Below are 22,858 nucleotides of genomic sequence, written 5' to 3' on the forward strand. Positions count from 1 at the left end.
ATAAAATCGTGCTGTTCCAAAGCTACAGTGAGTGGAACCCGATGATTTTGTATAGAGCTGAGTAAGGTCTACACAGAGACTTAATTTATGCTGAATTGTACATTATGCATTCCAGTGTCGTGATAATTAGAGCTCAGGTTCCAGGGAATAACTTTGGATCGGGAAATTATTGGAGAGTATTCAATGGCTGGAGAATATATGAAGATTTTCCAGTGTTTATATCCATTAAATTTCTGACGGTTCAGCTGTTTTTGAAAATATTTCCTCTTTCTCATGTGAAGATAATTGAAATGGACAATGTTCAAGTCCATTGACATTATCTTTCAGTGACTGGGTTCACTGGGGTTAAACTATGTGTTTTTTAATGTTCATTACGAGGTTTTAACTTCCCTCAATTCCCCACACCTCAGGTACTGTTGCTAATTGGAGCCACCCTGTTTGACGTCAACACACAGAGGGCTGAAAGCTGGGATCTTCCTGTTTCTGTTTTAGTTGGCTTATTTCCACCCTGATCAGTACATTTACCATCAGAGCAGTTTCCTCCCTATTTTTTGAATACAGCGGCTGGACTTTGCAGTTTTCAGTGGGGTAATGGAGGGTGAACGGCAATGGCTGCTCGCTCCTGCCCCGTCATCTCAGCGAGTCAGGTATCAGATGGCCAATTAGCAACCCTCTGGCAGGAGGAACGGATGGTCAGCGATGCAAATTTGTGGGTCTCCAAGGCCAGTTGGGGCGCAGGGGGCTTGCTGTCACGGCAACAAGTTTAAAGATCCTTGGCACTCTCGATCTCTTTTGCTTTACAATAAGAAGTCTCACACCAGGTTAAAGTCCAGCAGGTTTATTTAGGGTCACGAGCTTTTGGAGCACTGCCCCTTCCTCAGATGAATGAATGAAGGAGCAGCGCTCTGAAAGCTCGTGATTCCAAATAAACCCGTCGGACTTTAACCTGGTGCTGTGAGACTTCCAACTGCGCCCAACCCCGTCCAAAGCCAGCATCTCCACATCTTTCTTTTTTACTTATGGCAGGCTCAGAAATATTCATAAATGAAGTCCAAAAACATACAGGTGGTGAGGTGGTGACACCAGAATCTGCTGCCCCATGCAGCCATGGTACCAGTGCAGGGTTTTCCTTCTGCCTTTTGTGTGCCACCTCCTCATACCTGGCATAAAACACTCTGGTGCCCGCACATTAGGAGTGGGCAATGAAAAATTACAAACTGCTGGCTCTTTACCCAGCTGGATGTCTTGCCAATTGGCTATTTCACCGTGGTGGGTAGATTTCCAATTTTGGTGGCTGCTTACCCACTGTAATATCTGAGACTGGCACGATGATGGTAAATGCTGTGTCATCACACTAAATTTGATGTCTTGTTGCCATAAATTCCGGCCCACTGAAGCAACTATTGTGTAAGTGGTGTTGAAACTTTTTTATTGAGGGTTTGGTGATGGAAAAAAAATTATACAAAAAAAAACTACTTCAAATGTTGCTTTATTGTCATTTTAAGAAAAGCCCAGATTCACTCCATCAAATGTGACCAGGGGTGTGTTTTCTCTTAAATGCGTTTTAAGGAAGAAATGTTCTCTTTACCAGCAGCGCTTGGGTAATTAATGGTGGCCGTAGCAAAGTTGTTCTCAACCGCTTCAGATCAGAGGAGTTCCTGGACAGGTAGAAATGCTGGTGATATCACTACAGTCGACCTCCACTTGAGCGGCATTGATACACTTTAATTCCTGAAGTAATTTTGTCTTTCCCAATCACCTTAAATCAGCTTAATTTCATCGGATGATTGCTGTTAGATCAAATGAACTTCTTTCCAAACGTTTAATACAATGACTAGTTTCAAACTGAGTCTCCCAATCACGCTTACTTGTTGATTTGTCCTATTTTAGACAATTCCCTTCTGTTCAAAGTGTATCTAACAAGAGTAATTAATGATCTTTAAATTAATTGAATGAATGTTAAACATAAAATCTTGCAAAATTCGCAACATGAAATCTTTGGCTCAGAATGCTTCATTGTGCATGTAACTGGATTAATCTGATTTTATTTTGGTTAGAGTAGAGCTCAGGTAAGCAAAATAGCTGTGATTATTGTGTCCCACTTTGGAATATTTGGAGATAACTATATTTGAAGGAAATAAACTTTGTATTTTTCTTTGTTAAGATTAAATAACTTGCGTAAATGTTTGCCACGATCCTAAAACTATAAGCTCCCATAAATGTAGAGAAATAGCTTTTATTATAATATTAATTGAAAGGAAGTGTCTGATTTTCTACTGATATTTCTGGGGGGTGGCAGGGTGGCACAGTGGTTAGCATTGCTGCCTCACAGTGCCAGCAAGCTGAGTTCAATTCCCAGCTTGTGTCACTGTCTGTGTGGAGCCTTCACATTCTCCCTGTATCTGCATGAGTGTCCTCCAGGCGCTCCAGTTTCCTCCCACAGTCTGAGAGACGTGCTGGTGAGAGGCATTGGTCATATTAAGTTCTCCCTCAGTGTACCTGAACAGGCACCGGAACAAAACAAAGGAAATTACAATGCAGGAGCAGGCCCTCCTGCCATGCATGCTGCCCGGTGGGGAGTTTCACAGTCACTTCATTGCAGTGTTAACGTCAGCCCACTTGTGACACTAATAAATAAACTTTTAAAAATAAACTTCAAACAGGCGTGGAGAGAACATGCAAACTCCACATTGGGGCTGGAATGTTATCACTGTTCGTGCCGATGGGATTTTTCCATTTGGCTGCAGTGAACGGAGAGTTGGTTGGCTACCAAATTCTCCGACCTCGCTGCAGCCAGAGCATAGCGTGAACGGCCGGTAAGGTGGCGCCCGAGGCTGGATTTGAACCCGTGTCCCAAGAAGTTGAAAGGTTACACCTGAACTGATAACTTGTCTGACATAAAATAGGTTTTCAGCACACTGGACTTGTTTCCTAGTTTGATGACTCCAGTTTGCAAATCTGATGAACTAATGTGAAAATGTACGAGCATCAAAATCTCCTTTCTAACACTGATTGCTTTATTTTTGTACAGGGATACAGGCAGCACCAGTGACCTCAGCAAGACACCGCGGGCTTCAACTCTGGATAGACCTGCAAGGTGAGGTCACAGCAGCAACTGTAATAATACTGGGCACAAGAGCCGTAATAATACTGGGCACAGGAGCTGTAATAATACTGGGTACAGGAGCTGTAATAATACTGGCACAGCAATTGTTATAACAATGGGCATAGCAACTGTAATGATACTGGGCACAGTAATTGTAATAATACTGGGCACAGGAAAATGGAGGTCAGATTATAAAGCCCACATGGATATATCCCATTGTACTGGACTGACCCAATAAATCAGGAGTGAAAGATTTCACGTGAGTTATGGTCACTGGCACCTGTGGACTAAATAGAAGTGAAAGTCAGGTCTGCAGGTCCTGGGAGATGGACCACAAAAAGTATGATAAACATTGGGAGGTATGAATAGTTTATTGGGAGGTATGAATGGTTTATTCTTTATCCACCATCATTTCTAGTTTGACAATATAAATTATTGCTTCAAAGACAAAAAATGCAATTAGGTTTTTGCTATTGAAAATTTAATATGAAGCCGTAAAGAAGCCTTGGAAGCACATTCTGTACATGGGTTCACAGCACAAAAATCTTAACCGTTCATTCTTTATCCACTTAAAATTCTTCACTTCATGTCAGAAATGAATATCAGGAGAAAATAACACCTGATTTATGTAGCAGTTCTGAAAGGGTACTGGTTCTTTTGCTGACAAACATGCTTTGTTACTGCAGAGTGGATACAGTAACAGCAAAGCAGTATAAGCGTTGCTGGTGTGCCGTTAGTACCTTGGTCCTTTTGGCTGTAACTTTCTTCATTGTTATGAAATGGCCAGCTATAAATAATGTTTGTGATGTTGGCCAGCTTCACTTAAACTGGATCATCCTCCACACGATCAGAGGCATGAACTGATGCCTTCTCGAAATCCCTCTGTCTGCCAGCTCCTTCTCCCAATTGGAATAAAGTTTTTAAAAAAACTCTCCAAAAAAACTACCTCTTTCACCAAGTCTTCAGACATAACCCCCTCTCATACCATTTTTTGCTTGGAGGGTGATTTTTTTTTTATCTGATTAGTCTTCTATGATGGGCCATACGCTGTTTTGCTACGTTAGCGATGCTATACTAATGTTTTTTAACTCATTCGTGGGATGTGGGTATCGCTGGCTGGGCCAGCATTTATTGCTCATCCCCGAGGGCATTTAAGAGTCAACCACACTGCTGTGGATCTGGAGTCACATGCAGGCCAGATCAGGTAAGGAAGGCAAATTTCCTTCTCTAAAGAGCACTAGTGGATCAGATAGGCTTTTCCAACAATTGACAATGGTTTCATGGTTATCTTTAGACTTTTAATTCCAGATTTTTACTGAATTCAAATTTCACCATCTGCTATGGTAGGATTTGATCCCAGGTTCTCAGAGGATTAGTCTGGGTCTTTGGATACCTAGTTCAACAGCAATACCACTACTCCACCGCCTCTCCTATATTAAGATGGCAGATCCAACCAAAGTGCAAGCACCAATATCCAGACAAGCCTCCTTGAGGAAGCTTTGGGTGACTTATACGGCATGATGCGTTGCTTATTTTCACAAGGTTGTCTTTAAAGCACTCGAAGAAGCGAAGGTGATCTGATAATGTAATTGCCTATGAGGGAAGATTTGCTAATGCCTGGTTTTCAGTTGGTGTTAATGCGGTTTTTACATAATGCAAGACGACAGATACTTTGTCACAACGGGTGCAACAAGGTAAAGACTTGCATCATTCCGATCCCCATGGTCTGTGCTATGTGAGGTTTGAACTTTGGAATAAAGTGTTTAGCTTTGTATGTTTCAGGTATAGAACTGTTCTTTGTGTTAGCAGTTCAGAGTCAGCTCATGGGAACCATGAGAACGTTACGCTGAGCCGCTACAGATCTGAGGAAATCCTGAACAGGTAGACATTGTAATGCTGGCCAGCTCCATCTGAGCTGCAGGCCAGGCTCCTGCACATGATTAAGTGCAAGAAATCCTCCCAGCAGTCTGAATCACTTCTGAAATAGAGACTACGTGGTGAAAATGATGGAAACATGTTGTTTATTATATGAGTATGATGGCCTGACATTGCAGTATCTTCCGATTGATCATGCTGTACGCCCACATCGTTGGATAATAAACAACATGTCACTCCCACCGCGAACAATATACAACTGGTGCTTTGTGAAAGATGTGTTTTTTTTAAGATGTTTTCTTTCTAAATAAACTCCTGCTGAATTCTGAACTCAGGTGTATTTGAGACACACCTGCATAAAACCCTACAGTGCAGAAAGAGGCCCTTCGGCCCATCGAGTCTGCACCGAACACAATCCCACCCAGGCCCTACCCCCATATCCCTACATATTATGCCCACTAATCCCTCTAACCTATGCATCCCTAGGCACTAAGGGGCAATTTCTTAGCATGGCCAATCAACCTAACCTGCACATCTTTGGACTGTGGGAGGAAACCGGAGGAAACCCATGCAGACACGAGGAGAACATGCAAACTCCACACAGACTGTGACCCGAGCCAGGAATCAAACCCAGGACCCTGGAGCTGCGAAGCAACAGTGCTAACCACTGTGCTAGCGTGCCGCATCATTTCAGAGATCCAGCACTGATTCAGTAGCATGCTAGGCAATTTCCTTACCCTTACCTTTTTTCCCCCTCCCCAGTTAAGGCAATAGGGGGGCTGAATGCTTCATGGATAATGCATGAGCTGTGACTGCGTTTGACCTCCATTGGGGGGGCACGCTGGATCTTTAAGGATGGCAGTGGGTTGGGAGGGGAAGGGGCAATCCCAAAATGTTGTACCGATGACCTGTTGCCTCCATCCCTGATCCCCAGGCAGTTTTCATGAGGAGAGGGCGGAAAGTGAGTAGGGGGTGCGGTGAGAGAGGAGTGGCTGGAATATGACCACACCGCACACCACAGGAATTGGACAGGGGGAGGGGCAGAGCATGGGAAGGCCCTTTGACCTCAAGCTGAATTTTACGGTTTTGGGATGAGCGAGGCTGTAAAATCCCGAACAGAATGTTACTCTAAGCACCCCTCATAGGTTCATTGATCTTTTTTCTGTCACCTATCAGCAGCTCTGGGGATGTCTCTGCCACCACCTTCCACAAGACAGCAGAGATCTATAGCTTCCTCCCATGGACGCCCATAAGTCTTTCCCTCTATCGTGTTTTCTCAGGAGTTTTTGAAAGATAATCTCATTGGAATCTATGAGTACATCTTTCATATTTCCCACAATGTCTTGTTCCTTTCTTTAGATTTTTTGTTAGTTTATTTACTAGCCTCATAAATAGGCTTACACTAACAGTGCAATGAAGTTACTGTGAAAATGCCCTAGTCACCACACTCCGGTGCCTGTTCGGGTACACTGAGGGAAAATTTAACACGGCCAATGCACCTCACCAGCTTGTCTTTTGGACTATGGGAGGAAACTAGAGCATCTGGAGGAAACCCATGCAGACATAGGGAGAACATGCAGACTCTGCACAGTCACCCAAGCTGGGAATTGAACCCGGGTCCCTGGCATTGTGAGGCAGCGGTGCTAACCACTGCGCCACCATACTGCCCTTTTGGTGCCTCTTTCAGGTCTCTCAGGGAGCCGCCCCCATTACTCCTCTCCCTTCATAATCCCTAGTCCATCATCCAAATGGTTGCATGAAATTTTAGGCCGTAATGTTAAAGTTACCCATGAATTGCAATAACATTCTTATCATATTGGAGTGCAGTAAAGTCAAAGAGTTTTCAACACAAACACCAGTTGTATGAATCAGAGTAATTAGTCATTGATTTTAAATCAGTGTGTGCACTTTTTCTGGTCAATATTTAGAAATGATAATGTAATTGATAATGCTTTCCAGTGACATTTACTTGTTGATTTGAGCTACCAAATTGCTTTTGTTCTGACAGGAATTTTCATGACATTGGCTGATAATGCGCTTGTTGAAGTGCAATAGGCCCGAGAGCAGGCCATTCAGCCCTTCAGGAACGGTCTGCTGTTTTTCTATTAGCTTTTAATCTCATATCCTGAGGACCATTACTCCTTGAGCAATTATCTGTCTTTCAAATCATAGAATCTCTACAGTGCAGAATGAGGCCATTTGGCCCATCGAGCCTGCACTGATAGCAATCCCGCCCAGGCTCTATTCCCATAACCCCACATATTTACCCAAATCCCCCTGACACTAAGGATCAATTTAGCATGGCTAATCCACCTACCCTGCACATCTTTGGAGTGTGGGAGGAAATTGGAACACCTAAATGGAACCCACACAGACATGGGGATGACCCAGGCCCCTGGCGCTGTGAGGCAGCAGTGCCAATCACTACGTCACCGTGCTGTCAAATCCTTCAACTGATTTGATATCTGTGGCTTTATAACCACATCCATTTTAACCATGAGAATCATGCACAGTCGTGCCAGTAAATTTTGACATCTTCTGAGAAACCAGGCAGAACTACTGTCGTGCACACCTCAACAAATGTTAATGTTGATGCTGTTGCCAAACACATCTCCTATCAGAGCATTATTGGGAATATCAGTGGGAAGATTCCTTGGGGGCAGGATGGTGGCACAGTTGTTGGCACTGCTGCTTCACAGCGCCAGGGACCCGGGTTCAATTCCGGCCATGGTCACTGTCTGTGTGGAGTTTGCACATTCTCCTTGTGTCTGCGTGGGTTTCCTTTGGGTGCTCCAGTTTCCTCATCCAAAGATGTGTGGGTTAGGTTGATTGGCCATGCTAAATTGACCCTAGTATCAGGTGATTAGCAGGGTAAGTATGTGGAGTTACATGAATAGGGCCTGGGTGAGATTGTAGTCAGTGCAGATGGCGTCCTTCTGCACCGTAGGGACTCTATGATTATGTGGAAACAAATACCTTAAACCTCAGTCACACCTCAAGGCGGTTTAAACAATTATATCATGTAAACATTTTAATTCAAAGAACTTGCCAGCAATGAGAACGAGTCTACAATGTCATGGAAATACCTGCAGTGTTCTCAATAATTCAAATTTTATTTCATGAAGTAACTCTCAGTGATGGCCAAATATAGCTTAATGAATTGATATTCCAAACAGCAAATGGGATCGGCGCCTGCCCTGCATCAGTTGATTTTACTTTTAGTTAAGGACTCGGTAATAAAGTTCTGGAGATATTCAACAGGGAATTTTTTTAAATTATTGTAATAAACTCAATAACCTTAAACATAAACCAATAGTATGGTTTGGATATATTAACAAACTATGTTCCTCTTGATCTCATAATGTAGTTAAGTTTGCAACCACGCGTGAACGAGCAAGCTAAAATGTTTATTAGAAAGACATAACAGAAGTAAATGCAGATTAACTATAAAAACCGTCCTCAGGAAGTCCACCTTGCTGGTTCCAGACATGAGCGGTGAATATTTTTAGTTAGTGGCTGTAGCTCCATTTCAGTTTCAGCGCTGCTTTGCTTTTGGTCAGTTGGGTGTCTTATCACATTGAAACCCAACCCCACGGCCAGGATTTTCCTGTCCCCCCGCGGCCTGTTTTCCGGCAGCAGAGGCAGCACACCATTAGCCGCTCGTGAGATCTTCCAATCCCATCGTGGTCAATGGTGTTTTGTAAGGCACGCTACCCTGCCACCAGGGAACTCGTCACAGGATGTCACCTTTGGCGGGACCGGAAGTGGGAAGAGTTGGAAAATCCCAGCCCATGTTTAAGAACCTCCAAATCACACAGCTGAGAAACCTACAACAATGCATTCCTATAGAGTGCTTTAAACTGGAACACATGTTGAAGATGCTTGCCAGGGGCATTATTGAATACTTGACTCTGACCCAGCTAAACAGAAATTAGGACAGATGACCAAAAGTTTGGTCAGGCAGATAGGTTGTCTTAAATGAGGAAAGCAAGATAGAGAGGTAAAGAGTTTCAGAGAGAGAACGTCAACAGCTTAGGATCTAGGCAGCTAAAGACGTATCTGCCAATAGTGGAACGACTGAACTTTGGATTTTCAAGAAGCTAGGATTAGAGATTTACAGGGCTGGAAGAGATTTCATTGCAAGAGAGGGGTAAGATGATGTAGGGATTTAAAAACAAGGATATGAATTGTAAACTTGCTTTGGCAGAAACCAAATGCTAGCGTTGAGTGTGTGAGCAGAGGAATGATGGGTGAAGCGAATTTGGTGCAAGTTAGGACAAGGATAGCAGAGTTTTAGATGATCTCAAGTTTGTAGAAAGAGTCTGGGAGGCCTGTCAGGTCTAGGGATAACTGAAAAGGGTTTCAGTAGCAGAATGTGGCCAACATTTCTCATTGCAGCCTCCAGTGGGTTTTAGTTAAATCTATGATTTTTGCTCCAGTTCATAATCCATTCTGCAAAGTGATCACTCTTAGCCTGAAATGAACTTCCTGTCATCTGTCCTTAGATTTCATAGCTGCTACCATTTACGCTGTTATGTACCTCTGCAAGATCACATTTTGGATGCCTTCTTTCAATTCAGTAGAGCACGAAATTTTGCAATACAAATGATTCTAGCAAAGTAGAAAACAAAAATGATCATATTTAATCAATGCTGACAGCTTCCCAATCAAGATGCTTTCGAAATTTCATGTCTTAGAATTGTGCTTTGCAAATCTTTGACTTTTGTTGAAAATTGCCATGTCCGTCGTGCTAAAAGAGTATTGCTTTGTTTTCATGTTAACTGATTTTTTCCCCACATTCTTGTACTTGTTTAACACAGAGACACAGGCAGCTTGGACATCAGCAGCCCTACAAGCAAGTATTCAAGTTTGGATAGAAAGACCAGGTAGGATGGAAATTCCACAGCAACATGGAATCTATTTTCCCTTAAAATGGGACTTACTTTAATAATACATGACTAACATTTGTAAATCCATCAAGGTTAACACTTTGATCTTTGGAATTAATATTAATAAATGGAGTTCACATCTGGATTACTATTTAATAAGCATGACTGTAGCAGAGGAGCCCCCAGATCATTATAAAAATAAATGCCTGATCTCCATTGCTGTTGACTTCAGATCACCTAAGCTTTGCCAATGTTTTTAAATTGAATCCTACAAAGCAGTCAGACGCCATTCGGCTCATCGAGTCTGCATTGACTGCAATACCACCCAGGCCCCTATCACCATAGCCCCATATGTTTACCCTAGCTAGTCTCCCTGATACTTAGTGTCAATTTAGCATGGCCAACCCACCTAACTTGTACATCTTTGGACTGTGGGAGGAAACCCACCCAGACACAGGGAGAATGTACAAACTCCATGTTTTCTTTAGCAAGTAAATGAACGGAATGTTGCTTCACCAAGCTGGGCTTTATTGACTTATTTTCTATTTCCCCTGCTGCAACACTCACTTGACAAGTCCCTCTGCTTAGTACCAAGTCATTTCTGAAACTTCTCTCATGCAATATGGGTGTTGCTGGCAAGGTCAGCACTTATTGTCCATCCCCAATTGCCCTTGCGAAGGCAACAGTGAGACACCTTCTTGAATTGCTGCAGTCTATGTGATGTGGCAACACACTGAGTGCTGTTAGGAGGGAGTTCCAGGATGAGTAGCCACTCACCTGATGAAGGGGCAGCACTCCAAAGGCTCATGATTTCAAATAAATCTGTTGGACTGGTATTATGAAACATTTTACTGTGCCCAGCCCAGTCCAGTCCAACACCAGCATCTCCATAACTGCATCTATCCTGTTTTTCCTCCATAAAAATGTTATATGTTTCTATGAAGCCACCCTGCTTTCTTTTAAAGTTTAGAGATACAGACACAATCTCCTCAAACTTTCCTCACATCACAATCCCACCATCCCATGCATTAGTCTGGTCAACCTCTATTGCAATCCCTCTATGGCAAGAAAATTCTTCTGAAATAACTGCTCAGAGGCCAGTGTGCCTTCGCCAGATTCCCACTATTTACAAATTCTATTCCACTGCTAGAGTACTTCAGGTACAAAGCCAGAATCCAGAGTGTTAGTGGACCTGCCACTCCCATATTTATACACAGGTGAGACTCCCTGATTGGGCAGGCAATTATGAGCTCAATCAGGGAGCTCTACTCTAAGGGCCCAACCTTGTGGGTCACATTGAAGTCATTACCTCTTCCTTAGATGAAGAGACTAAAAACATGTGAAACACTCCTGTGACGCACAAGGAGTTTATTTCTTCTGTTCTCCTGGGCTTGTTCTCATATTCTCTTTAATATGCCTGTCAACCCATTCAAAATTAATAAGTAAATAATCATATTATAATAGTTTGGAAAGAATTTAATGGAAATATGTTAATAAGTGAGGTAAAAATTAAGAGGTTAACCTTCCAGTTCTCAGACATTACTCAGCCATTATGTCAGGTTGCTGTATGCCACATATTGCAGTTTTAATTTGTTTGTACCTGTGACCTCTAGGGTTATTTTTAGAAGTGTTTGCCTTTTTCAAGTCAATTAACGAACAGCAAAACTTATTGAGAAAAATTTTGACTTTGGGCATAAGTGCAAAACAAGCAATATTACATCACTCATCCATAATGCAATTCTCCCATTTTCAATCTTCAATAATCATTAGTGACCTAAACTATTGAGCAATAATAATGAATTTTTCCTTTCTGATATAATTAATTCTTGCCTCTTGTTGCATAATAGCTCACAGGTCACCAAGTCCATGGGCCTGAGTTTGGTGGCCTATGATGCAGTGTTAAGGCAGGCAATTAATTAAAAAGCAAGTAATTAAATAACAAGTAATTAAAATTGGATACAGGAAAAATCCCATTAAATCATACTGATCAACTAACAATAATAAAGAATTATTACTCTCTGTTGTCATTAAGCCTTGTCTGTTGTCTGAACAAAAACTGGGAAGAAGCATTTTCCATTTATTGAAGCAAGTGTAGTTGAAAGTCCCTCTGAAATCCATACTCAGCGCTCACACTATAAGCAGTAAGTGATTTCCTCATTGGGATACGTAAGTCAATGTGGCCATGCAGCGGTTCAAGAAGCCAATGCACTCTCACATCATCAATAATTTATTACCACAGCCATCAACCATGGCCAGGTTTTACAAACATTACATTTTGATAAGTTGTGTAGGAGCAGGTCTTCTGGGTGCCGAGGGTAGTGTCCCAACCTTTGAGTCAGAAGTGATAGGTTTGAATCCCACTCAGGGATGTTGGCCATGGAAGGTGTGTTCATGATGTGGCCAAAGAGCTTGATTAACAACTTGCAAATCCTACCCAAATACCTTCAGCAAGTGCTAAGAGAGGGAGGATCTCCTGATCTGCGAAAAGTGTGTGGTAGCTACAATGCAACAGCCTCCCCATGTTAACAGACAGCATGTGCAAGCTCTTGCCACAGGACGTATTCCATGGCAAGCGTCCTCCTCACTTTGAGAGACTACCACATGGTTGAAAAAATATCTTAGGAGCGATCTTAGTGGCTTGTCCCATCAGTCGACCAGGGGAGGAGGGGGATGGTGAGGGTGAGGGATGCGTTGGGGGTGGGATTGGTGGAAGTGTGATGTCCAGGGGAGTAGGGGGAGTGAGATATCTCTTAGTGCACAAACTGTATACCCTTGTAAACAGTTACCACACTGGGAGATCAACGCATGCACAATGGCGCCCTCCAGCTGTCAGCAGCCAGCTTCCCAGCGAGAATAGACTCCGTCCACTCCCCTCTAATGGTGTGAATCACATTTTGCCTCATTTATTTGCACTAAGTGGCAGAAGATTTTCTCTTGGGAGCTCAGCCAAAAAATGGGTGTGATTCTTTCCCGTTTTCAGTCTCATTTGGCACTTTTTTTTTAGGAAGATTACCTCCACAGCCTTTCATAGGTTTTTAGTGTTAAAATTCCTGATGTACATTGAAATCTGTCCAAAAGAAAATTATATGCATCCATATACAAATGTAAAAAAATTCACTTGTAAAAATTTGGTTTGGTAATTCCAAATGCAATAGCTCGTAGCAGACACTGTCGAGATAAAGTACTTCAAAAGTTAACACCCGCACACACCCCAGGGCCAGCAAAGCACTAATCTCTCTGGTCTTCTCAAACATTACACCAAAAAACACACAGTCTACTGCACCCACAATATCGTCCGTCCTCATTGTATGTCCTTCTATTATCTAGCACAACAAGAGTATGGCATTTCCAGACTTTAACTTGACAGTTTATTTTCACATTTAATCTGTGTTAAATTGAAAAGATACTTGAGAAGTCATTAATGTGAAACACCCTCACACATCTTAATTCTCTGCACAGGTTAAATTTAGCCCTTGCAATTGGTATGTAATCCTGAATGTCCCAGTAACCTGGGTTGTATTGTACGTGTTTTTACTCCAAGATTCCACCAGAGGGTACTGCCTTCTGAAGTCGCACAGTAAATGAACTTTGCTGACTTTGAATTTTCAAACAAGCTTTCCAGCCAATTATTTGTTCTTCAGCTTTCATTATGAATCATAGAATCCCTGCAGTGCAGGGAGAGGCCATTCAGCTCATCAAGTCTGCACTAACTACAATCCCACTCAGGCCCTATCCACGTAACCCCACATATTTACCCCACTAATCCCTCTAACCTACACATCCTGGGACATTAAGGGGCAATTTACCATGGCCAATCAACCTAAATCACACATCTTTAGACTGGAGGAGGAAACCAGAGCATCTGGAGGAAACCCACACAGAAGTGGGGAGAATGTACAACCTCCACACAGACAGTGACCCAAGACAGGAATCGGACCCAGGTCCCTTGAGCTATTAAGATGTGGAGATGCCGGCGTTGGACTGGGGTAAACACAGTAAGAAGTCTGACAACACCAGGTTTAAGTCCAACCGACTTATTTGACAGTAAACTCGCACTAGAACCCCGAAAGCTTGCGAGTTTACTATCAAATAAATCGGTTGGACTTAAACCTGGTGTTGTCAGACGTCTTACCTTGAGCTATTAGGCAGCAGTGCTAACCGTTGTGCTGCCCTTTTGTAAGATTTCCCAACTTATGGTGATGGGGTGATTTACTCAACCAACTTGGCTTTCCAGCCTATCCTCCAGACTTTCAAAGTTATCTGATGAGACCAAAATAATTTTATTTGAAAAGTGATTAAGTCTGGTCATTTTCAATATGAATAAAACATTTGAGTAAAAGATCAGTCCTAAAATTAAACTGAAGTGTAGCTCGAGGATTATCTACTGAATTTAATTTTGGATTACCATATCAGATCAGTCATGATCTCATTGAATGGCAAAGCAGACTCACTGGGCCAAATGGCTTGTCTCTGCTCCTATGTCCTATGGTCCTTCTACTGTTGCCATTTTTAATTCATTTACTCTGATTGCAACAGATTGGCAGAATTGTGAATTGAGCTTTTGATTTGGGGCCAATTAATATTTACACTCTTTCTAACAATAAGCAATGCTTTTGCAGCCAACTTTTTAGGTTAATTATTTAAATGTTACTTTAATGATTGAAATCAATAGAACTACATGACCTGAAAGCTTGCTTCTTTTTTGTACTAATTGCAGGACGACCTACAAAACCGATGATTTGCCAAAGATGTGAGTGTTTGGTTTTTGTCTCAATACACCTAAGTTGAAAGAATGTGGGTAGGACTTTACAGGGTTGGGTGAGGTTGGAGGTGTGGGGATCTCTTATCACATCCATTCAATGGCTATCAGAACATTATTTGGCTTGAGGAAGGTCTCACCCCCGCCCCCCGCCATATGAGCAGGAAGTCCCACCTCTGAAAGCTATCGGCCCATCAAACGGCCTGCGTATCCCTGTTCGCTGCAGCGCCACTGGGAGTGGTGGCCACCACTGGCACTGCAGCCGGCCCTGGCAAAACTGTTCATCAATCTGAGTCTGGGGGTGGTGGGGTGCCAAGGGGAAGGGAAGGGGAGGGGAGCATGTTGTGCGATGACCTTAGAATCATAGGATCCTACACTACAGAAGGAGGCCATTCAGCCCACTGAGACTGCACCGACCACAATCCCACCCTGCCCCTACCTCCATAACCCCATGCATTTACCCCAGCTAGTCCCTCTGACACTAAGGCGCAATTTAGCATGGCCAATCTACCTAACCCACACGTCTTTGGACCGTGCGAGGAAACCGGATCACCTGGAGGAAACCCACACAGACACGGGGAGAAGGTGCAGTCTCCACACAGACAGTGACCCAAGCCGGGAATCGAACCCAGGTCCCTGGCACTGTCAGGCAGCAGTGCTAACCACTGTGCCACCGTGTCACCCATGTTGGGAGTGTGGGGGGTTATCCTGATGGTCACAGGACATACCCACTACTACTGAAATGACCACCAGTTAGAATCATTGAAACGCGATGAGCTACACATTTGCCCCCACCATGGTTAAAATCCCGCTGTCAGCAGGGGATGACCCTTGGATGGCCATTAATCTGTGACTTAGGTGCCCGAACTGGCACACAAACACCAACCCTGCCACTGGTAGAGTTGCAGTGAGCTAGGGGTGAGGGGCTTAGTGCTTCACTTTACAACCCGCTGCCCACCCTCCAACCCAATGGCCTGTCATCACACTCCCAGTAAGCTGTAATACCCAACTCCATGAGTCCATTAATATTGACTTCCTAGAGACCATATTAACTTGCAACATTATCAGTCATCACAACTTGACTTTAATAACTCACAGTTCTGTTCACTGTGATCTCAATTGTAAAGATATGTGGTCTGATTGATTGCATTGACAGAGTAAAATAACCTTATTTTGAATTTTGATCTTATATTAAATCCCACGACATATGAACCTTTCCTGATGAGTGTACTCTCTCACTCGCTGACCCACATTAATTATTTTACCAAACTGCAGTTGCGCCTACTGCATTCACTAATTATTTAATTACTGTGAATCTGTCTACACCATTTCCAACTGCTTATCCTGCATCCTGCTTTGATATCAGCAGCAGACTTGCAGATTTAGCCAATGGCAGTCTCACCAAGACATTAAATTGTAGATTAAAAGTAACAATATTCTCTCCGGCTCACTGTCTATCGGAACATAAGAACAGAAGTAGGCCATTCAGCCCCTCGAGCCTGTTCTGCCAGTCAACTCATGACTAATTTAATTTACTGGTATACATCATTGATCTATATCCCTCGATAACTCCATCTAACAAAAATCTACTAGCCTCAGTGCTGGGAGATTCAAGTGACTTGAAGCATTTGGAGGAGAAAATTTCACAATTCTCCTGCACTTTGTGTGAAGAAATGCTTCCTGATTTCACTCCAGGATGGCTTGGCTCGGATTTTAAGATTAGATCTGGGATTCTCCAATCTCACACATCCCGTTCCCCGCTGCCAGCCAGGATCGGAAAATCACAGCCACGGGCGAGGTCGGAGAATCTTGGTGTAGGGCCATATTATTGTGGATTAGGAAATGTTTTTAAATGATTCATTTCCCCAGCCACCATTTGCTCATTTTGAGTTTTGCCAAAGCACATTTTGAAAGCTGAATTATTTTAGTTTTGCAAATGTATCTTCTCTAACTTTCTTTTTGTTTCAGGACCATAATTTCATCTGAATCAAAACCAGACAGTCCAACCAGCAAGAGGTAAGGCCACAACTATAACGTTCAGCTAAAGATCATAGAATCACAGGGTGGGATTTTATGCTTCACTGGACCCGAGACTGTAAAATCCCACCCAAGGTCAAGGGACCTTCCCATTGTCTGCCCCTCCCCTGCTCCGATCCCCGTGGAATCGCAGACAGTGCGTATAGAATCCCTACAGTGCAGAAGGAGGCCATTGGGCCCATCGACCCTGTACTGAAACAATCCCACCCAGGCCCTATCCCCCTAACCCCCCCCATATATACCCTGCTGATCTCCCTGACCCTAAGGGGCAGTTTAACGTGGCCAATCCACCTACCCTGCGCATCCTTGGAGTGTGGGAGGAAACCGGAGCATCCGGGGGAAACCCACGCAGACACAGGGAGAATGTGCAGACTTCGTGTAGAGAGTCATCCGAGGTCGGAATTGAACTGGGGTCCCTGGTGCTGAAAGTCAGCAGTGCTAACCACTCTGCCACCATTGTGGAAAGTTTGTAGGTTGATGCAATAATCTTGTTGTTTTGATGCACTTGCCTTAAAAATAAAACTCAAGTCATGTGAATTGTTTGCACACTATTCAATATTTTCTGCATGAGTTTTTTGACATTCATGGTGACTTGGGGAATGTGTTTTACGCCATGTTCCAAAGATCACTCTGTTTTTCCTCTTTTTTAGCCCACAGAGCAGACCCAGTCCTGATGGTCAAATAACAACACAGGAAAAATCCCCTACCAAGTAAGTATCAGGTTCTGGTCATTGAAAAATTTGTTTCACAAAACCAAATATATTCACATTTTTGTTAACTTGCACTTTAACCTCAAATTCCTTGTGTTTATGAAGCTTTAGGGTGATGCATGGATGTTTCTACAGGAAGGGATCAATTTATAATATTGTCTTTACACACTGTCCTCCATAGAGCCACCATTTTAAGTGCCCTTGCATGGTTTCTCCAATAATTAGCCCCTTTGAACATGCGTAATGTCTTAATCCACTCACAAAATCGTGAACCACCTTAATTTACTGACTCTACTCAGCGATCTGTCACCTTGTAATATTTAAACTTCCAGAAATGTAATTGTAGCAGGTCAGAGTCTAGGAATACTGTGGCAAGTAACTCACTACCTGACTCCTCAGAGCCTGTCCACCCTGCACAAGGCACAAGTCGGGAATGTGTGACGGACCGTTCCCCACTTGCCTGGATGGATGCAGCTCCAAGAACACACAAGAAGCTTAACACCATCTAAGACAAAACAGCCTACGGACAGGAAAGTGGAGGGTGAGGGTGTGAGAGTATTATCTCCAGGGGCTGCCCTTTGCAGGTGGCAGGTAGCATCCTTCAGACTGAATCCCCCTACCTTCCTGCCTGCTTGCTGCATGAATAACACCACTGCCAACCCTCACTGCCCTTCTTCCCAAATTCTCCCAGTCCAAGACCCTGGACTTATCCTGGCTCCCGGATCCATTGGGCCTTTTTCCTTCTGGGGGTGACAGTCTGGGGGTGCACAGTAATGTGCCCTTGGTGCTGGCGGAACTGTTGGAACCACCAGTCTATCGGTTTGGCCAGCAGCTCCTGAGGGCAGTACTTTCACCTCAATAGGGGCGGGCACGGTAGGACAGTGGTCAGCACTGTGGCCTCACAGTATCAGGGACTCGGGTTCAATTCCCGGCTTGGTGTGCGGAGTCTGTATGTTCCCCCCGTGTTTCCTCCAGGTGCTGTGGTTTCCTCCCACAATTTGAAAGACATGCTGGTTAGGTATATTGGCTGCGCTAAGTTCTCCCTCAATGTACCTGAATATGTGCCAGAGTGTGGCGGACTAGGGGATTTTCACAGTAACTTCATTTCAGTATTAATACTTGTGACTAATAAATAAACTTTAAACTTGAAGTCGCACACCTCCCCCAATTCAGCCTGCCTTGTGCTTTATGACTGCAGGTTGGAACAGGTCAACTCAATGCTGACTTGGCTTCTTTTAACCCTCTCTTCCCTGTCACCCTCACCTCATTTAACAATAAACCAACAGGACTTTCACACTTAGTGCGATGAGATGTGCCTGCACATGTTATAATATGAAGGTGCTCAGCAGAGCAAGTGTTGAGGTGGGAAGCAAGGGTGGTGCCGCCCATAATGTGATGTATGTAGTCACATGTTTAGAGAACAATCTAGAAGAACACTCTGTAAGCAGTTAGCCTGTATGGCGGGAGCAACGCTATACAAGACCATACTTGAAATTGTAAATAGTTGAAGATTATCAAACAAAATATTGATGTTTAGCACACAAGTCTCAAGATCTAATTAATAAGGCACCACCACAGCTACATAAAGAACCCATATTACGACTCTCATATCAAATGTACATTATAAATTTGAAATAAAGCAGCTTTACACAATTATAATCGCTTTCTTCTCAGATTCAGAAAGTGACATTTTGTTATTTTCCATTTACAGGCCAATTTTGAAATGGGGCAGCCAAAAAGATGACATTTCAGGAAGTGGCTATATGCCAAAGTCTTCAACGCTGGATCGAAATAGATCAAAGTGAGGAGACAAAATCCTTTTCGAGATTGTTTGTTTTATACTGCTTAACCGGATTGATAATTGTATTACTGCGTGATTATTGTGAGAGGGTGTAATGTTTTAATCATGGAAAACAAGATGGCGCCTTTTTCACACATAATCTCTGTGGGGATTACGTTGGGGAAGAGGAGAAAACAAACTTAAAGGAAAAGGATGTTCTATAAGAAAACTTTTTATTTAAAATATTCCCCCAATGACACTGTGTGTGTGTGTGTGTGTGTGTGTGTGTGTGTGTGTGTGTGTGTGTGTGTGTGTGTGTGTGTGTGTGTGTGTGTGTGTGCATACTTGTGCGTGTGTGCATCTGTGCACACTTGTGCATGTATGTGTGTATATAGATATTCCCTAACCCAGCCAAATCTTAACAAAGAACAAAGAAAATCACAGCACAGGGACAGACATTTCAGCCCTCCAAGCTATGCTGCCCATCTGAACTAAATCCCCCTACCCTTCCGAGGACCATATCCATCTATTCCCATCCTATTCATGCACTTGTCCAGTCAGCCCCTTACAAGTCACTATCATATCTGCTTCCACTACCTCCCCTGGTAGCGAGTTCCAGGCACTCACCATCCTCTGTGTAAAAACTTGTCTCGTACATCTCCTTTAAACTGTGCCCCTCATCTTCCTGACACTCTTCCCTCCAGACTGCTCTGGTAGGGTCATGGTGGAGCTGCATGTGTCCCTGGGCCATTATCCTCACTGTTTTACATTTCAGAATGTGAGGTTAATTGATCTGCGACTGCTTGTCTATACTGCCTGTCAATGTAAACCCAGCAAATTACCATTGTTATGATAACAAGGTAGGTAAGTATGGATCAGGAAAATGAAATTTCCCTCTGTCTGCACCGTGGGTGATTAGTCCACCCCATGCTCTTGACAGGCTGAGCTGCTAATTGAATGAACTCCTGGGGCTGAGACTTTGGGCTTTGTTAATGCTGGGACAGAGGTAGACAGAGCCTGAAGACTACAAGGCCAATGGGCTTGCAACCTTCCTGCCCCCCCATTCCCCACACTGGCCACTTTGATCAATGTGTGTTCTGGCTTCAGGAAGGCTGTTGTCAGGCAGGGAATCAGACTTAGTTAGAGCTTTGTCCAGCAGGGTTTAAGTTTCCTGATGGCCCTGGGGTAGTGATGGTGGAAAAGGGTAATGGGGTGGCATGGTGTGTGGGCAGGTCTGCTGAACAGGTTAATTGCCTTGAGGTAGGCATCTGGTGGCAGGCTGGAGTGCTGACATTTCTGGCAAGTATACCAACCTTCCCTGGATTGTAGGCATGGTGGGCATAAAGTCATAGACCACCCTATAAAAGGGAAGGCTTCCCCTAATCCCACATCCCCATCCCCGCTTTCCACAGTTGTAACCTGATTGCTTTAAATACATTTTTAATTAATATTTTTAGAAAGTGGCAGAGAGGACCCCTTCTTGTTGAGTACTGGCATGATAGGACCAACCTGGCATGGTAGGGTGGCACGGTGGTACAACGATTAGCACTGCAGCCTCACAGCATCAGGGACGAAGGTTCGGTTCTGGCCTTGAATGACTGTGTGGCGTTTGCATGAATCTCCCATGTGTGCATGGGTTTCACCTGGGTGCTCCAGTTTCTTCCCACAGTCCAAAGTCGGGTGGATAGTTCATGCTAAATTGCCATTTAGTGTCCCAGGATCTGTGACTTAGGGTGATTAGCAGGATAAAATACATGGGGTTACGGGGTGGGGCCTGGGTAGGATTGTTGCGGGTGCAGTCTCGATGGGCTGAATGGCCTCCTTCTGCACAGGGGGAGTTCTATGATTCTATAATAATGCAGTCGGGTACCCTCATGAGCATCCTCACCATCACTGTGCCAATTAAGGGTTCATCAACACGAAAACCTCGTCTTTAGTTTCCCATGCGAGGTGGGGAGGGGGTCCCAAAAATATTCCCAAATCCTCTTTCCTGCCTTTGTGGGGAATAATTCAGCCCTTGAAGTCAACTGGAACAATAGCGAGAGAAAGTCTGACATTGACTTGCAATGAGATTGGCATTGACCAATAGCGATAACTCAATTTCCTCTCCTGTTTAAAGAACACCAACCAAGACTGAATCTGAAAGTCTGATTGACCTGACTCCTACTACTGACAATACAAACAAAAGGTAAGTGCCACATTCCCTCATCCTGTGGCTAACATTTTGGTGGTGGGTTATTGCCAACGCCACATTTAACAGCTTCACAAATTAGCTCAGGTTCGGAGCTTTCCTCTTTCAATTCTCTTGTAGACCTCTGAACATGTATCCTGCTTTCAATGTCAATTGCCCCATACTGCTGAAAAAAAGATACACGCTGTCAAAGTTTTTCTTCTTGTGCTCATCTGGTCAGATGCAAGAATGCCAAATTTCAATAAAGAGCAGCAATTTATACTGAGTGAAGAAAAAGGGTGCTAATAGGTTGGCAAGTCAAGTCTGATTGATGGAGACCTTGCCATGGAGAGTGCACCAGGGAGATATTGTTACCCATGCTTTGATTTAATTCAAAAAAGATACAATGCCTGGACATATCCTTTATGCTTGCAGATGGCATATATTCAAGCAACTAATGGCCCAATGCTTGTTTAGTGTTATGTCCTGTTGCACAAAATATTAATTCTTCTACGCCATAATTTTCTATTCCCTTCTCTCCTGGAGGAATTTTGTATTGCATTTGTCATTGTACTGCCCAATTTCTGGTCCCTGAAAGAGAGGCAATTCTTTGCATGTGAACTGTATGACTGGGCAAGGAATTTACCATGGTGCTATTACCTAAATACAAGATCATCCAATTTACCGAGGTCATCTTGTTTAGGGTACACATCAGTTCTGTTTCCGAAAGGCAAATATGACACCAGTTTTTTTAAAAATTCATTTACGGGATGTGGGCATCTCTGGATTGGCCAGCATTTAGTCATCCTTCAGAAGGTAGTGGTAAGCTGTCTTCTTGAACTGCTACAGTGCATAAGGTGTAGGTACACCCACAGTGCTGTTTTCTTTGTGTTTGAGGGATGGTGTTGGGTCTGAATTGAGTTTGGGGATGATGTTGAGGGTTTGAGTTGAGTTTGAGGATGATATTGAGGGTTTGAATTGAGTTTGGGGATGATGTTGGGTTTGAGTTGTGTTTGAGAATGGCGTTGAGGGCTTGAATTGAGTTTGGGGATGATGTTGGGTTTGAGTTGAGTTTGGGGGATGGTGCTGAGAGTTTGAATTGAGTTTGGGGATGATGTTGGGTTTGAGTTGAGTTTGAGGGATGATGTTGGGTTTGAGTTGAGTTTGAGAATGGCATTGAGGGCTTGAATTGAGTTTGGGGATGATGTTGGGTTTGAGTTGAGTTTGGGGGATGGTGTTGAGGGTTTGAATTGAGTTTGGGGATGATGTTGGGTTTGAGTTGAGTTTGGGGGATGGTGCTGAGGGTTTGAATTGAGTTTGGGGATGGTATTGGGTTTGAGTTGAGTGTGAGGGATGGTGTTGGCTTTGAGTTGAGTGTGAGGGATGGCATTGCAGGTTTGGATATGGGCTCACAGTTACCATACTCTCCCACAATTGAATACAACTGAATGGTTTACTAGGCCATTTAATAGTCAACCACATTTTTGTGCATCTGGATTCACATATAGGCCAGATCAGATAATGGCCGTAGG

At 43.5% G+C, this 22,858-nt stretch overlaps 1 protein-coding gene across 1 annotated transcript in view; it reads left to right on the forward strand.

Annotated features, from left to right (window-relative positions):
- The window catches only part of scel (sciellin), an 89,078-nt gene that overhangs the window by 34,133 nt on the left and 32,087 nt on the right, over positions 1 to 22,858 (forward strand). Inside the window, exons 6-13 of the mRNA XM_080198130.1 lie at positions 3,032 to 3,097; positions 4,889 to 4,987; positions 9,802 to 9,867; positions 14,588 to 14,620; positions 16,598 to 16,645; positions 17,317 to 17,376; positions 19,088 to 19,177; positions 21,276 to 21,344. Coding sequence (XP_080054256.1) covers positions 3,032 to 3,097; positions 4,889 to 4,987; positions 9,802 to 9,867; positions 14,588 to 14,620; positions 16,598 to 16,645; positions 17,317 to 17,376; positions 19,088 to 19,177; positions 21,276 to 21,344 — 531 coding nt within the window. The remainder of the gene's footprint in view (positions 1 to 3,031; positions 3,098 to 4,888; positions 4,988 to 9,801; positions 9,868 to 14,587; positions 14,621 to 16,597; positions 16,646 to 17,316; positions 17,377 to 19,087; positions 19,178 to 21,275; positions 21,345 to 22,858) is intronic.

Source organism: Carcharhinus amblyrhynchos, chromosome 10, assembly GCF_965287045.1.
Source record: "Carcharhinus amblyrhynchos chromosome 10, sCarAmb.v2.hapA, whole genome shotgun sequence".
In the NCBI taxonomy this organism is placed as follows: domain Eukaryota; kingdom Metazoa; phylum Chordata; class Chondrichthyes; order Carcharhiniformes; family Carcharhinidae; genus Carcharhinus; species Carcharhinus amblyrhynchos.